General features: G+C 44.2%; 1 protein-coding gene across 2 annotated transcripts in view; it reads left to right on the top strand.

The window, feature by feature from the left end:
• F13A1 (coagulation factor XIII A chain) overlaps positions 1–16,500 on the top strand; it is a 69,929-nt gene that overhangs the window by 36,214 nt on the left and 17,215 nt on the right. For both annotated transcript variants that reach the window (XM_035125298.3, XM_035125299.3), the window contains exons 6-9: positions 329–436; positions 6,904–7,078; positions 10,541–10,679; positions 15,967–16,070. In XM_035125298.3, coding sequence (XP_034981189.2) covers positions 329–436; positions 6,904–7,078; positions 10,541–10,679; positions 15,967–16,070 — 526 coding nt within the window. The remainder of the gene's footprint in view (positions 1–328; positions 437–6,903; positions 7,079–10,540; positions 10,680–15,966; positions 16,071–16,500) is intronic.

Below are 16,500 nucleotides of genomic sequence, written 5' to 3'. Positions count from 1 at the left end.
CCGTAGGTACGGAGGTCCCAAGCCGCATAGGGCTTTAAAGGTCAAAACCAGCACCTTAAACCTGATCCTGTACTCCACCGGGAGCCAGTGCAGCTGGTAAAGCACTGGATGAATGTGATCCCACGGCCGGGACCCTTCTGGTGTTTTGATCTGAAGTGGCACAGCTGAAGTTATAGTTCATGTATAGGAAAATTGGTGTTTCCTACATGGGATTGAAAAATAATTGTACTCCCTCTTTTGGAGGAAAAAGCGTTTGTTTCCTGTTTGTGTTCTAGAATGAGCACTGAATCCATTCTCTGTTTCTTTCTTTTCCCTCCCTTTTATTTAGTTTGAAGAAGGTGTTTTGGATGCATGCCTATACCTGATGGACAGAGCACAGTTGGATCTCTCAGGCCGAGGGAATCCAGTCAAAATCAGCCGCGTTGGCTCTGCAGTGGTACGTAATGAACATATGGCGGATGCAATGTGTGGTGTTAATGAACCACTTGCTTGTTATTTGGCTTAGGACGGTCAATATGCCCCCACCTCTCTCTCTCTCTCTCTCTCTCTCTCTCTCTCTCTCTCTCTCTCTCTCTCTCTCTCTCACACACACACACACACACACACACACACACACACACACACACACACTTCAGTTTTAAAGCCCCAGGGCTGGCTCTACAGCTGAGTAGAGCAACAGATCATGCAGTACCCACTGAAAGGCAGTGCTGGATTTACATATAAGCTAAACAAGCTATAGCTTAGGGTCCCACTCTCTTGGGGGCTCCGAAAATATTTAAAGGGGAAAAAAATGGATGTACATATTTCCAAAATATAAGATAAAAAAAACCAAATAAAATAAAAGCCTACATACAGCAACAGTGTTTTGTGTTGCGTAGGCTCCTATTTGTTATGTGCAAATGGCTTTAGATACCTATTAGGTCCATAAATTACCTTAAGGCATATATTCAACACAAAAAACCAGCGACAATGTGTTGTTGACAAAGGACAGCTGGACATATAAAGGGCCCCATGACCTTCAGTCGCTTAGGGCCTCCTCAAACCTAAATCCGGCCCTGCTGAAAGGCAGCAAACTGACACATGAGAGTATTTCATCCCCCCAGTATTTCATTTTTGGTGGTTATACTCAGTAGTGTAGTGGCAAATATAGGTGGCTTGCAAAACAACAACAACAACAACAACAACAACAACAACAACAACAACAACAACAATCAGTGCAGATCTCCATGCATTCCAGCTAGATTTTCTATGCATGTACCTGACCAAATGCTTGGGAGTGCTCCGATATCGTAGTCCATGTAGCAGAAGTTGCACACCGTTCTCTTGAAACTGAAGCCCCTTGTGTTTTGAGTGTTCCTCAGTACTTAGCTTTGGAACATACAGAACAATTTCTCCTTGGCATCTTTCTCTGGAGTCAACCTAGGAGCCAGGGGTGCCAACTCCCTGTGGCCCAACGGATTCAAAAGAATCAGGGCCAAGCATGGAGCTGAATGTGGTGCGTCTTCAGTGACCGGCTCCTTCTCCTTCTCCTTCTCCTTCTCCTTCTCCTTCTCCTTCTCCTTCTCCTTCTCCTTCTCCTTCTCCTCCTCCTCCTCCTCCTCCTCCTCCTCCTCCTCCTCCTCCTCCTGCCATGGAGAAGAGGGGGAAGCAGCCCTCAACCCGTGGCAGTGGCAGGAGGAGAAGGAGACACTGGCCATTGAAACTATGGTGCCACCATGTTCAGCTCTGCTCCCTGGCTCCTCCCGATGTCCTGATGCCACATTGGGACGTCGTGTGCATGACGTCACACACTATGCCACAGGCACAACATTGTCCCATCCCCGTCCCCTGCAACCTCAGACCACTACGTCTCTGACTATGCTGCACATTTTGACACAGGCTAGAGAGAAGTGCATTCCATAAATTCAAGTCACCAGGATCGTGACAGCAGTGCAGTTTTGGACTGCAACACAGTGGTTTCCCCCTTTCATTAATGAAAGTGTTTTGGCCTAGAGGAAATTTATCGACTTTTCTTTAAAATTAGGACTACAGTGATAATTAGACTTTAAAAAAGAAGAAGAAGAGGGGATGGGAGTGGGGAGGGAGTGTGTCCTGGTAAAAATCAGAAATAGCCTGAAATGCTTCAGAGCTTGAGGCAGACAATTCAAATAGCATCCCCGCTGAAAATAACATATATATAATAAAAAAACCAAATTTTGCTCACCCACAGCTTTGGACTGTCTCCTAGCTCATTTTAGATAAATTAGGTAATTGAGATTGTAATGCCTTTTATTAGCACTTCTCAAATCTACACCCTGAGGCAAGCTGCGTCACCCTGGCTCATTGTAGATCCAGTTCTGTCTAAAATAATAGGGTCTCAAAAAATAAAATAAAAGCGGGTTAGGTTCCCCAAAAAGTCTAGTGACAGAGACTACAACCCCAATCATGTCTACTCAGAAGTAAGTCTCATTCCATTCAATGGTGTTTACTTCCAAGTAAGTGTGGTTATAGTGTAAGAGACTGAGCTATCAATCAAGAGGTCCTTGGGTTGACTCTTGCCTATATGTAGGCCACTTGTGCATCACCAAAAGAAAGGATGAAAGAAGACAGATTTGCATACAATTTGCATATGATAATTTGTATGTATATATGCAGATTTGGGGGTGAAATCTCTGTAATTTAAGTAGAAATACAATACGTCTCGCTGTTGTGGGGAAGGCTGTGACCAGATGACCTGTGTCAAAGTCCCTGCTCTCTTCTTCTGCTTCTTTATCACTCTCCTTCCTCGGAGGTTTTTAATCAGAGGTTGGATGGCCATCTCTCATAGAAGCTTTAGCTGAGATTCCTGCATTGCAGGGGGTTGGACTAAATGACCCTTGGGTCCATTCCAACTCTATGATTCTATGAACATCCCTTCAACTAGAGGATTTTTAATCTGTAAATAACATGGCCATTCTACCTCTGCCATGAGCACACTTTAAGCAAGCCATTCTCTCACTCAGTTTGCAATATAATAAGTGGATTCTAAGGGGATAAAAGGGACACGGGTGGCACTGTGGGTTAAACCACAGAGCCTAGGGCTTGCCAATCAGAAGGTCAGCGGTTCGAATCCCCGCGACGGGTTGAGCTCCCGTTGCTCGGTCCCAGCTCCTGTCAACCTAGCAGTTCGAAAGCATGTCAAAGTGCAAGTAGATAAATAGGTACCGCTCTGGCGGGAAGGTAAACGGCATTTCCGTGCGCTGCTCTGGTTTTGCCAGAAGCGGCTTAGTCATGCTGGCCATATGACCTGGAAGCTGTATGCCGGCTCCCTCGGCCAGTAAAGCGAGATGAGTGCCGCAACCCCAGAGTCTTCTGCGACTGGGCCTAACGGTCAGGGGTCCCTTTACCTTTACCTTTAAGGGGATAATAATGCAGACTTAACCTTACAGGCTTGTTTTAAGGATGGGCTAGGAACTGTTGTGACTTGTCTGCCCCAGTGTTCCATCCCACAGCAGGAATATGCAGCTGTTCCTTAAGGGGGTTGAACCTGCAACCTTGGTGTTATCAGCACCATGCTCTAACCAACAGAGATATCCATTTGCTTATTGTGCTTTTATGTTTGTTCAAAGCCACCCAGAGTGGCAGGGGCAACCCAGTCAGATGGGCAGGATACAATTGTTGTTGTTGTTGTTTCTGTAGCCCCTTTCTAGTCCAAGGATGGGGAGCCCCAACTCCCACCAGCCCCAGCCAGGGTGGCCAACAGTGAGGGATGATGGGAGTTGCAGTCCAGCTACATCTGCAGGGCCACAAATTTGCCTTTCGGCAGGCACAGTGTGTTGGTTTTCCAGTGGTTTGGAAAGTGGAATGAAACTGCCATCCTGCCTGCTGAGTGCCTTTTTATTTCCTGGCGACGGCCACTCAGGGTCTCGCCCTGAAACCCCTTTAGGTCTGCTGCTGAATGCTTATCTCAGGGTTCACAGGAAGTCGATTTTCTAATTAGAAACCAGTACTTAATCCAGCCAAAAGCTTTTCAATGAGAGTCGTGATTTATTTGGCAAGAATGTAGCAACTCGGTATTAACATAATTACAAGGTACAGAGCAAAAGGAGCTTTTCCGCATAGCCTCCACTGATTTGGTTCAAATTGCTGGAAGGAAATGTATTGCTCACTAATAGCTATCCATTTAGTCATTAGTCAGCAAAACTCTCACTCCATACAGCCTTACCCCGAGCAAAGTTAGACAAGCAAAATCTTTCTTGTTCTCATGATGGGCACACAGTAGACAGCCTATTTCCAGAGAGAGAGAGAGAGAGAGAGAGAGAGAGAGAGAGAGAGAGAGAGAGAGAGAGAGACCGCTTACTCAGGATAAATTATATCAAAACCATTGGAATTGCAAGGGGGTCAAACTGGAGCAAACAGCAGAAGTTTTCTATTCTTTTCCTTGCAAAGCAGGTCAAATGTTTTCTGTGACATGTTTCGTTTCCCACTAAATGCTGACAAGTTTGAAGCTGAATCACACAACCATTTTGGTGTTGCTGAGGGGTTTGGGGTGTGTTTGAAAGCTCGCACTTTGAAGGCACACTAACTTCATACTCTCCCATTTTTCAGGAGCGTGTATCTTCCCAAAGAATGGTCACTACTAGATCCCTACTAGCTTCCCCACATCAGCTCACTCAAATCAGACCATTCCTTCAAATTTGCCATTAGTGACCAGAAGAAAGTCCTTTTGTAGCTTTCCTCATTAATACAGATCTTAGAACAACTTGTACGTGTGTAAATATAGCCTGATGTAGGCCCACAAGCCTGTAGGAACAAGTGCAGCTCAATTTGTGGTGGTGACCTGGCATTCACCCAATGAGCAGTGGAGGTTATCTGAGGATAGAATCACATTACGTATCTTCCTCTTCTTTGGCAATCACTTGTAGCCAAGTAAGATTGTCTTCCATGGACACGGTCTGTTTCAGTGTTTCAGTGTATCTGAAGAAGTGTGCATGCACACGAAAGCTCATACCAATGACAAACTTAGTTGGTCTCTAAGGTGCTACTGGAAGGAATTTTTAAATTTTGTTTCGACTACGTCAGACCAACACGGCTACCTGTAACGGTCTTAACAGTGAGTCCGTAAGTGACTGTGGAGGCCAATTCTGGATCCACACGTCCTTCCGCAGTGGGGACACAGGAGTTGATCATAGTAAGGGTTTACCAAACATGCCTTCCTCTTATAACGTTTCTCCCTCTCGTCTTGAGTTCCAGCGTCTTCAAAGTCCATGACACCTTTGTGTAAAGGCTGTTTATGAACGATGTATTGCGCGGTCAGGCGGAGTCACCCAAAGCCCCAGGCAACCCCTGAGCGGAATGATGACACAAGACCACGTTCTATGGGATTAAAATTGGCCACAACTTTCCACCACAACCAACTCCCCATCCCACCCACCTCTTTCCCCCCTTCCTCATAATGTCTCAATAAGTAGAATTGATGTGTTAAAATGTTGCATGAGCCACTGCACTACCTTTGTAACCCACGAAAATCCTTAATAAAATAGTTAACAAAAAAAGAAGAATTCAGATGTAGGGAGACCTTGGCTCAGGCATTGGGCATATATCCTTCCCATCCCCCAGCTGGGAATCTGGGTAATTTCAGGGTTATCCAGCATGTGTGGGGTTGGGCTAGCTCTGGAGAACATATGTTCAAGCAGATAGCCCTCCCCCACCTCGATCGCAGCTGCTGGAGACAGAGGGCAATGACAGCCTATTGCGTATGGTCAATGCCTCCCCCTTAGCCCCATTTACAGGAACCCTGTTATCGCCGCCACAATGGGGGCGGGGGCTCACTGCTCCACGCCCCCCATTTATGTAAAGGATTCCACCCAAAGCCTGCACCCACCAAAGTTGTGACAAATTGCTATGGGAAAGGCGAAACCTGCCAATGCAGGGGAAATTCCTTTCCGGCCCTTCAACAGCATCCTTGTCGTAGCAGCGCCTGCATGTGTGTACACCTGTGGAAGAAAATAAGCTGTAATGCAATCATTAATTTCTTGGGAGTGGAGGGTGGGAAAGCTCTGGAGCTGTCAACTGCTTCCCAGGAATGATTCTGCTTCAGCCGTGTGCAAGGTAAGGTTACCTCCTCCTACCTGGCCAACCCCCCCCCAGCAACGCCTCCCCGAGCTGGATTCGACAGGTAACTGCGTGGGCGGAGCCCAGGAAGGCAGCGCCGGCCTCCGAACTTCCAGGGCTGCCCCATGGGTTCCAGGGGGCTGCGCGCGACCGTGCAAAATGCACCTCCCCTTTTATGTGGGGAACGGTCATTATGGATCATTCCATTATGTGAGAATGCATTCTCACATAATCCTGCCTGTAAGAATGCATTCTTAACGGGCACCCTCCTCCCACCCCCACAACACAGACTCCCCACCTCCAGAACTGTTATTTGTGTGAGGAATTGCAGTCAAACATAACTATGCATCAGTCGTAGTTAATGCATAAACTAGGGTTCTTCTATGTAGATTGTGACTCAGGTTCAAATCCTAAACTATGTTTTTTCTGTGTGAATTTAGGGCCCCTCCAGATATCCCTTTTGTAGATGATAGTGCTCATGATGCTATCAGGGCAGTCAGGCACGATCCTTTCTTCAATACTGTTTGTGCCTGCAGTAGTTCTGCCCACTGCTTTGTTTCCAAGCAGTACATACCTCCTGAAATATCCAAACTTGTCATACCACAAATGTGCTGGTTCATTTATTTGTTTTATCCTGCTTTTGTTGCACTGTAGCTCTTCCAGACAGCAATATTGTGGTAGGGCTAGGGAAGCATTGCAGAACAACTAATAGAGCAGAATAAATCACCACTGATGCCCCTTTTCCTGTGTCAGGAACATGTTGCAGAATGCATTCTCAATAAAGCACCCGTCTGGCGGGGCTCTCGGTTCACTAGCCTGTTCTCCCTTCAGATCAATTCTAAAGATGATGACGGCGTGGTGTATGGCTCCTGGAACAGCGTCTATGAATACGGAGTGCCCCCCTCCTCTTGGACTGGAAGTGTAGAAATTCTGTTGGAATATCATAGTTCTAAAGAACCGGTGCGGTATGGTCAGTGCTGGGTCTTTGCTGGAGTCTTCAACACTTGTAAGTATGAGATAAAATAGGCAATGAATCTTTTCTGGCATGGGCACGGTTTCTTTTTCATATTGGAATGAATCCAAGCCCTCCCAGTACCCTTCTGAGATTGAATTGATGTTTGCACCGAATAAAAACAATCTTGTTGCACGCCACCCCAATCTCCAAGGGCTCCAGGTTTCCTCGGAATGGGGAACAGTGGACACTGTGGTGTCTTTATAATTTATGGCTTGTTTACACATGCATACAACTTCCTCCATGTCATAAATAATTTTATAAACTTCTATCATAGCACCTCTTATGTGCTTTTTCTGTAAACTAAAAGTTGCAAATGCTGCAGTCATAGGGGAGTCATTCAACAACAACAACAACTTATTATTTATACCACGCTCATCTGGCTAGGTTTCTCCAGCCTCTCTGGGCAGCTCCCAACAGAATATTAAAAACACAATAAAACATCAAACATTAAAAACTTCCCTAAACAGGGCTACCTTCAGATGTCTTCTAAAAGTCAGATAGTTGTTTATTTCCTTGACATCTGATGGGAGGGCGTTCCACAGGGCAGGCGCCACTACCGAGAAGGCCCTCTGCCTGGTTCCCTGTAACCTCACTTCTCGGAATGAGGGAACCGCCAGAAGTCCCTTGGAGCTGGACCTCAGTGTCCGGGCTGAACGATGGGGGTGGAGACGCTCCTTCAGGACCGAGGCCATCCCCTTTAACATTTTGGTTGCCCTTTTCCAAACCTTTTCCAACTCTACAATGTCATTTTTGAGGTGACCCTGCCTTACAAGGAGTGATGACCTGCAACACTGTGATGAACGGTGGGATATACATGCTGAAAGCAAATAAACCAATATTACCACTCACTGACTCTCTCAAATGAAAGGAAACCTTATGTTGCTGAAATGCCGACAGCAGAAGCTGGGCGCTTTTGGTACTGTTGTTGCAAAGCGACTTGGCCAAGTGATTAATAGCCAAGACATTAGCCTGTTGTGTGTGTTTTGTTTTGTTTTGAAAATGGAAGATGTTGGAATGTACATCTTGGTTTAAACATATATTGCCATATGTGGAAGTGACACAAACTGTAACAAACATCCTGTTTCTGTCACAGCTGGCAGAACTCCAGAGCAAAACCTATCTTTCACTTCATAGTCATGCCAATATAAGTAGGTATTGCCAGATCTAAAGAACAGTCACTCATTAAGAAACGGATGCACATGCACTTTCATTCCATGGGAGACGCCTTTCTGAAACTTTATTCAGAATGTGGTGAGAGTGGATTTACACAAATGCTGTAAGGACATATTAAAGTAAACCTTGAGCCATGTTCTGAAATAACACCACATGTCTGCAAGGAAATTAACATTTGAATGCTCTGAACTCGGTACATCTCTAACACAATTTACAGAAAGCATGCTCTACTTGCTACTCCCAGGCTCCCTTGCTACAGGGGCTTAGAAAGTCAAGAAAGGATAAGTAAAATACTTAGATATATAACCCAAAGAAGAACTGTATTAAGGCAGTTGATTCTGATCCATTATTAGGACAAATGGGGCACTGGCCCGACCAGTCTCAATCTGCCCTCAACCAACCCTATGCCTGCCTGCCTACCTTCTTACTTACGAATAGTTCAGGGGGTAGCACTATCTGCAAACTTCTTCCTCCTTAGCCTATGTAGAACTCAGTGGGAGCAGCTGGGTAAACATTGTTGCCTCCATGACCCTGGCTCCACCTATTGTTGGCCTCCTACTTTCTGTCCTGCTGGTTTCAATGGGCACCGGCAGCCACCACTGTTTGTGAGAATCAATAATCGTGAATGATCACACATAAAGCCCATCAAAAAATCTCCGAGAAGCTCATGAATGTTAGATGAAACCTTTGCATTTATTTCAGGCATTTGCTTTTCCAAAGCTCTAAATGGTTTGCATTTTTTTTTAAAAAAAAAAAACCATCCCAACAGCATTTACAATCACATATAAAATAAAATAAAAATCACAATAATTAATTACAATTCCATTTTAACAGAACTCCAGGAAAAGTTTCCACCAATAAAACCTCATCCTATGGCAATCACGTTCGTCTTTTAAAACGCACACTCCATGTTTAATATGCACAGCAATTTAATTTTCAGCTATTTGGGGTTTCTAATGCTGTATGGGTGCAACGATCCAGCTTCCCAAGGTTACCATATTGAATATTTTGGGACAGTCATCTGTTAAAAATGCTAAAACATTCTGAAAAAGAAGGAGCGGAGCCATTAATCTTGAAATTGTCAGCTGAATTATTTCCAATGAGCCTTGATGGCTTGCACACTAGAAGTCTGGGAGGGCATTCGAATTAAGCTTAATCAATAGGTGCATATGGCATTGGAGGAATCCAGGCAATTTGTCATCAAACCATTAAAATGAACGCGCAAGAAACATTACTCTCCTGCATGGAACTCTGTAGCCACCTTAGAGCTACAGAATATGAACTACGTACTGCAGGAGTGTCAAAAATGAGACCTCGGGTCTTGTTAGGTCCTTAGGGGGCCCCAGTGTGGCTTCTTCTATGCAAGAAGCTTCATTATACTGGTCTACCTAGCTCAGTATTGTCAACTGGCAGTGGCTCTTCAGTTGAATAATAAATTGATATCAAGATGAACATGTAATGAAAAATTCAACCTATAATAATGTACCATACAAATGTGTGTAACGAGCAATAAGAGACCTGTGTGTTAATAAAAATGCAAAAAAAGATCTAAGTCTCAGCAAGATTGAACTACCAATATCAATATACATATCAATGAAATGAGTACCACACACACACACACACACTCCATGCATCTGTAGAGATAATGTACAAACTAAAGTCGTTATGTACAGATAAAAACTCTGTTTCTGTACTTCCTTAGCTTTTTTGAAGGCGACAGGTGAAGTCCAATACATTGGCTGTAGCCATTTTTCCGCTCAGGAAATGCAAAAAGGTGTGAAATTGAAAAGGTGGCAACTTTGGGCTACAAAGGAAGGAAGCACACGCTCAAGTCTTCCTCCTGAGGATGCGAAGGAAGAAAGGAAGAACTGGGGGTGAAATTAGAGTTTTTCTTTTGGATGATTCTTTCCATTGGAGTAGAGTCACCAGGTGACTCTGGGGGTGCCAGGTGATTGACAGTTGGGTCGTGATGTCCACCTGTCAAAGTGGCCCATGGGGGGGGGGGGGTGATCATGGGAAGGTTATGCATGCAGGTCAGTGGCCCGTTCTAGTTTGTCAGCATTCACTATTCTGACAATCAATTTGCCAGGTATGTTTCTTGGATCTTTTATGACCACCCTAGAAAACAAAAAAAAACTTAGTTGCCATAGTTTATTGATGTGTTGTCCTTCCTAGAATACTCTCAGTAACCCTCATAGATTTATATCTGTTTAGTCTCATGCAAAAGCCACTGCATTGACTTGAACATTTTTCTTTTTAAAAAATCTCCTCTTCTAACAGTTTTGAGGTGCATAGGAATTCCTGCCAGGGTTGTCACCAACTATTCTTCAGCCCACGATAACGATGCCAATTTGCAGCTGGATGTCTTTGTTGATGAAGATGGAAAGGTGGATTCGAGACTCACAAAAGACTCAATCTGGTAAGGTATCTGGAGCAATGGAGGTTGTGTTGACTCTGAAATGTTAAAAATGTAATGAGAATAACCAATACTTCCCTTCTCTCCTGAATCAAACGCTACTATTTTATAGGAACACAGGGAGGATGCAGTATTAAAGACCAGTGCTTTCCCCCCCCCGGGGGTACGCAGGGGTACACATACCCCTAAACATTTTGTGAATCTAAGTTTGGCCTCATTGATGGGCCGTATTTCAATACAGTGGTGCCTCGCTTAACGAATGCCCTGCTTAACGAAATTTCCGCTTAATGAAAGGAATTTTCTAGTGGAGGTTGCCTCGCTAGATGAATTCGTTTTACGAAAAATTTGTCTAGCGAATTGCGGTTTCCCATAGGAATGCATTGAAATTCAATTAATGCGTTCCTATGGGCAAAAAAAAATTCAATGCATTCCTATGGGATTCGCTAGATGAATTTTTCGTTATAAGAAAAGACCCGTGGAACGAATTAAATTCGTCTAGCGAGGCACCACTGTATGAGTAGGGAAATGAGAGTACCCCTAAAATTTTCTAAGAAAAAAAAGCACTGTTAAAGGCCATAGTATTAGCAACATATAGGTCACTGAGGGTGTGATTCTGTCATTGCTTCCCAGAGAATACACCACATTGAACTCAGTAGGACTTACTTCTGGGTAGATATGCATAGAATTGTGCAGGGAGAGCCCAACCCTCTGCGTATAAAAATGTAAGATGCTTCCCTAGATCATTGTTGCACGATTGCAATGTTGCATGCAATCTCTGGTTAGTTGGCATCTGCCTGTTTCAAGAGACAATGGAGGAGTACACCTTTGGGGGTGAGGTCAAGCTGTTGGAAGGTTGCAGCGCCTGCTGTGGCTGTAGAGACTGATACAGGAGAGACAGGTTTTGTTGCAGCTGGGGCAGATGAAGGTGTTCAGTTTTGCTTCTACAGGTGCACCATGGTGTTCGTTCTCTCTGCACTACTCCCAGTAGTCATTCCATCTCTGGTCCCTGCTTTGGTTACAATACTTGGCTGGCTGTCTCCAGGCACTGCAGTCCAGGCACATGGTGAGGTTGAAGCTGCCAGACTTGCAGATATCTTGGTAACACAGAGTTGGTCTGCCAATGGGCCTGGTGCCGAAAGCCATCTCCCCTTAGAATACGTTCTTGGGGATCCCTGCCATCCCCATGGAAATCCCTAGGGAAACAGTGCAAAAATGCTCAGATAATTCATATCACTATTTGACAAAGGCTCTGTTCTTATATTGTTGCTTATAACTTCCATGAAATTGAGACAGTTCCACATTTTGTATTTCAAACCCCAATCGAGGGCCTTGTACACTTTCCATTTTTATTATTCTTTGTGTGTGTGTGTGTGTGTGTGTGTGTGTGTGTGTGTGTGTGTATGAAGCTTCGTTACGGAGGATGTACCAACTGACCCTTTAGCTATACTGTAACCGGAGTGGTGGAAAATGGGCACAACCTGCAGGGAGCATAAAGTCGATATCAAAAATAATGTAGTATACTATTGATCGATCTTATAACTCAAAACTAATTCTACTTCCCAAGAGGGTGGGATAGAAGTATGTGCATACAAGTGAGCATAGAAATATAGTGCAGTTACTTACCCACCCCTAGTTGTAACAGAAATTAACTTTTCTTTATGATTTATGTGTATTGATATACTGTCCTATAACCACATTGCAACAGAGCAGATCAATCACAAAATATACGAAAGAAGCATAAAAACAACTGGAAAGGAGAAAATGAGAACAGATTAAAAGAACTAGGAAAACTAGAAGTGGCCTTTACCTAGCGTTGAAATAAAATCAAGTCTGGGGTGCCACCACCAAAAAGGACATTTTGCAGTAAACATCTGCTGCACTATGCTTTCCAGGGCACCTATTTTTACAATTATTTTATTTATTTACTTAGGATTATGCCTATAACCCAGTCTTCCTCCAAGGTGCAACTTACACTTAGTTCCTTTTCTGGTAGTCCTCCCCACCCCCATGTAGGCAAGTTGCAGGGCCAGACCTTCTTAGCTTCAGCAGTGGAACTGTCCCATGTAGCATCAAGCAAGCCTCCCGCACCCTTGGGCCCCAAATTTTGTTAGACTACAACACACTCAACCCAGTATCCCCAGCCAACGCGGTCCATGTTCAGGAATGATGGGAGTTAAATTCCAACAACATCTGGGAACCAGATCTTGGGGCAGGCTGTTCTAAGGTGTAAGGGAATGCTTTGATCTTGCTTCTCCCCTATATATATATATATATATATATATATATATATATATATATATATATCTAATGCTTTCATATACTTTTCATTTCATGGAGCCATTCATTGCCCAGTGCTTCTCTTAAACCTAATTCAAAATTAAAGTAAATGGAGCTTCGCAGATCTATAACAATTGCGGTTAAGCTCCACAGTGGTTTAAATCTTGCTTTCTCTATGCTTCCTTTTGGGAACTTGATTACATTTTTGAACTCCCCCTTTAATCTTCTCTCTCCATGGTATATTTATTGCTACTTGATGTGCACAGCCTCTTGGGCCATACATTAATTTAACCTATAGTTCTTTCTATTCCTCCTCTGTGTCTTTTCTCTTCATTTGTACCACTCAGTGGAAGCTGTTCCCTAAAAATTTTTGTATCCTAATTTTGATGTGATATTAATGTGGTCCGTTTTTCATTCAAAGCCAAATTTAGACTATTTAAAAACATTTTAAACATCTCTGCTTCAGGAAAATGTATGGTACTATAGGTGGCATCTAATGAAGTTTTACTCAGAGTAGACACATTGAAATGAATAGACCTAACTTCCTCATGTTCATGAATTTCAATAGGTATACTCTGAGTAGGACTCATACTGGATATAACCCAGCATGTTTTTGTTGTTTCTGAATTATGCATTTTTCCAAAAATTTAAAATTCGTATTAAATGATGTTTGTTCTATGAATAGAGAAGATTTCATGCAGATCCAGTTTCAGGAATGCTCTCATCTTGGATCTCTCTCCCTGACTATAGCAAAGATCTAGCGCAGGGAAGGGGAACCTCTGCCCTCCAGATGATGTCAGTAATTATTGTTAATAAAAGATTTTATTATTTATAACCCGCCCATCTGAATGGGTTGCCTTAGCCACTCTGGGCAGCTCCCATCATAATAAAAAGACAGCAATTGTCAAACATTAAAAGCTTCCTGATACAAGACTGCCTTCAGACATCTTTGAAAAGTTGTGTAGTTGTTTACCTACAGGCATCGGATGGAAGCACATTCCTCCCTTCTAACATCAGCCCCAGCCAGCATGGCCAATGGTCAGAGATGATGGGAGTTGTAGTCCAGCAACATCTGAAGACCATCAGGTTCCCTACTCTTGATCAGGATTATTAAGCACACTGGGTTGAATTCATCAGTAGTTTTACGCCAGCTAAAATCGCTTCCATTTGTGTGGATTCTGCTATGGCTTTAGATCAGTCTTCCGGCAACCAATCTAGTGCCCCCCCAAATGTTTTTGACTGTAAAACTGTGCTAACTGGGACTGATGGGGATTGTAGAGGGCCTTCTCAGTAGTTACACCCACACTGTGGAATGCCCTCCTGCCAGGAGTCAAAGAAATAAATAGATTTCTGACTTGATAGAAGACATGTGTATGGGGAAGCCTTTTATCTTTGATGTTTTACTGTGTTTGATATTTTAATTTGCCAGAAGCTGCCCATAGTGGCTGGGACAACCCAGTCAGATGGGTGGCATATAAATATGTTGTTGTTGTTGTTCTAACCCAGACATCTGGAGAGCGCCAGGTTGGCAAGAAAGATAGTTTAGACTACGGCACAGCCTCTGGGAACCTCTTGGTGGCCTGTCTGTCTGTTTATGCCCCATTCCATTTTTACATTTATCTCTGAGTAGCCACAAAGCAGATAGTCATTCAGTTTGCGCCAGTTGGGCCTTCATGGTGCCTTAGGAAAGGAGACAGTTGCTGTCTTGCATGACAGCGAAAGTGCTATATCTCTCTGTCTCCCTCCTTCGCTGTTAGACGTCCAAATTCACCCACTCCAAAATGCCTCCTTCCCATCTGCTAGCCACCACCGGCGAGAATGATCCAACATCACAGCATTCCCAGCAGTATCAAAAATTCAGGCAGTGTGCATCACTTTCCTGGAATAATTCCCACAGACACACACACACCCATCCCGTCCTGCTTCATTAACTCACCTAACTGACAAGTTTCCCCCTCGTCCCGCCTTTCATTTCCACTTTGAAATGTCTCATTAAGGCAAGCCTCAGATTCACACCAATGCAAACTACTCGTCCGTCTTTCCCTCGGCCATTATGAATGAAACTGGCTGAGCTTAACGATCCTTATATTTTCCTAAGACATTATTGCTAATATTATTGCATTGGGTATCTGAGACAATTGGCCAGGGTTATGTAATTAGCTTTTCATCTACTGGGAGGGAGCGGGTAATTTTTTAAATATTTTTTTTTAAGGAAATTGCTGTATTCCCCTCCCTCCTCAAATTTCCTGAAGCTTGTCTGAAAAGTGTCTTCTGAGAGGCCTGTTCTCCCTTATTTGCACTCTTTCTGGAGCCTTATTGAACCAGTGGAATGAAAATGGCAAGGCTATTATTTTGTTTTTTGTTTTTTTTAAATATCCTGGACAGATTGCATGTGTGATGGTGACCCTGTGGTGTTTCTGTCAAGGCCGAGCTGAGAAGCCAGAATGTGAGGAGGCCAGGGCCAAGGGATGAGCCTGTTCCTTGGGCACAATCCCAGCCAAAGTCCTTGGCAGCCCTTCCTGTCCAGGAGGCCCTAGGAACCTGACTAGATTTGTGCAGCCAGACAGGAGACTTGAGTATATATCACTGCTGAGAAGGTATTCTGAGCTAGCTCACCACACAGAGCAGCCACCCTCAGCTCTGGAAGTTCCTAGCCCCAGCTGCTCCAAAGAAAGGCTTTCAATACTCAATTTATAGGGTCTATTTTTATTAGCAGTTGCATGGAGGTCAGCTCCAGAATCTCATTCAAGTAGCGGATTACCAACTGGTGCCACTCCCTCTAGCAGCTGCAGAATGTGCAAGCAATACGTAGCTGTGCCTGTCAGAGAAAGAGACTGTCTGCAGGGTGCTTTAAGTCTGGCCACTGAGTTTATGCATGATTTAGAACTAGCCAGCCAGTTCTAGGATTCAATTATTTCCATTAAATGTCCATTAACGGAACAGCCATAATAAAGATGCCCCTTTAGGTTTGGTACTGTTTAATATGTGAACGTTCTTCTTTTCCTCTCTAAAGGAACTATCATTGCTGGAATGAGGCCTGGATGACCAGACCTGACCTCCCTGTAGGTTTCGGAGGCTGGCAAGCTGTGGATAGCACCCCTCAAGAAAACAGTGATGGTAGGCATATTTCCTCCTTGCCCACACTGCAAGGTACAGCGGCACCTCGCAAGACGAAATTAATTCGTTCCACGAGTCATTTCATATTGCGAAAAGTTTGTCTTGCGAAGCGTGGTTTCCCAAAGGAATGCATTGAAATTTAATTAATGTGTCCCTATGGGCAAAAAAAGGAGCTCTCCTTTCAATGAAATGGCACCATAGCAAAGCAGCTTAAGGCGCAATCCAGCGCTCACAAACCCCAAATCACCTGTCGAGCCCAGGAGCAGCCGCAGCAGCCACATTGCCCCCAAGCGCCACAGCTGCTCCAGAAGTTTTAAGGCTCTGGGGAGGGGGAAGCAGGAGGGGGGCCATGGAGAGGCTCCCTCCCTTCTCCCCCAGCAGCTGGACCCTCACGCCCAACCAGACAGACAGCCCGTTCGCACGCAGGCAG

This window comes from Zootoca vivipara, chromosome 8, assembly GCF_965207765.1.
Source record: "Zootoca vivipara chromosome 8, rZooViv2.hap1.1, whole genome shotgun sequence".
NCBI lineage: Eukaryota > Metazoa > Chordata > Lepidosauria > Squamata > Lacertidae > Zootoca > Zootoca vivipara.
This window is presented reverse-complemented; position numbering and strand designations above follow the sequence as displayed.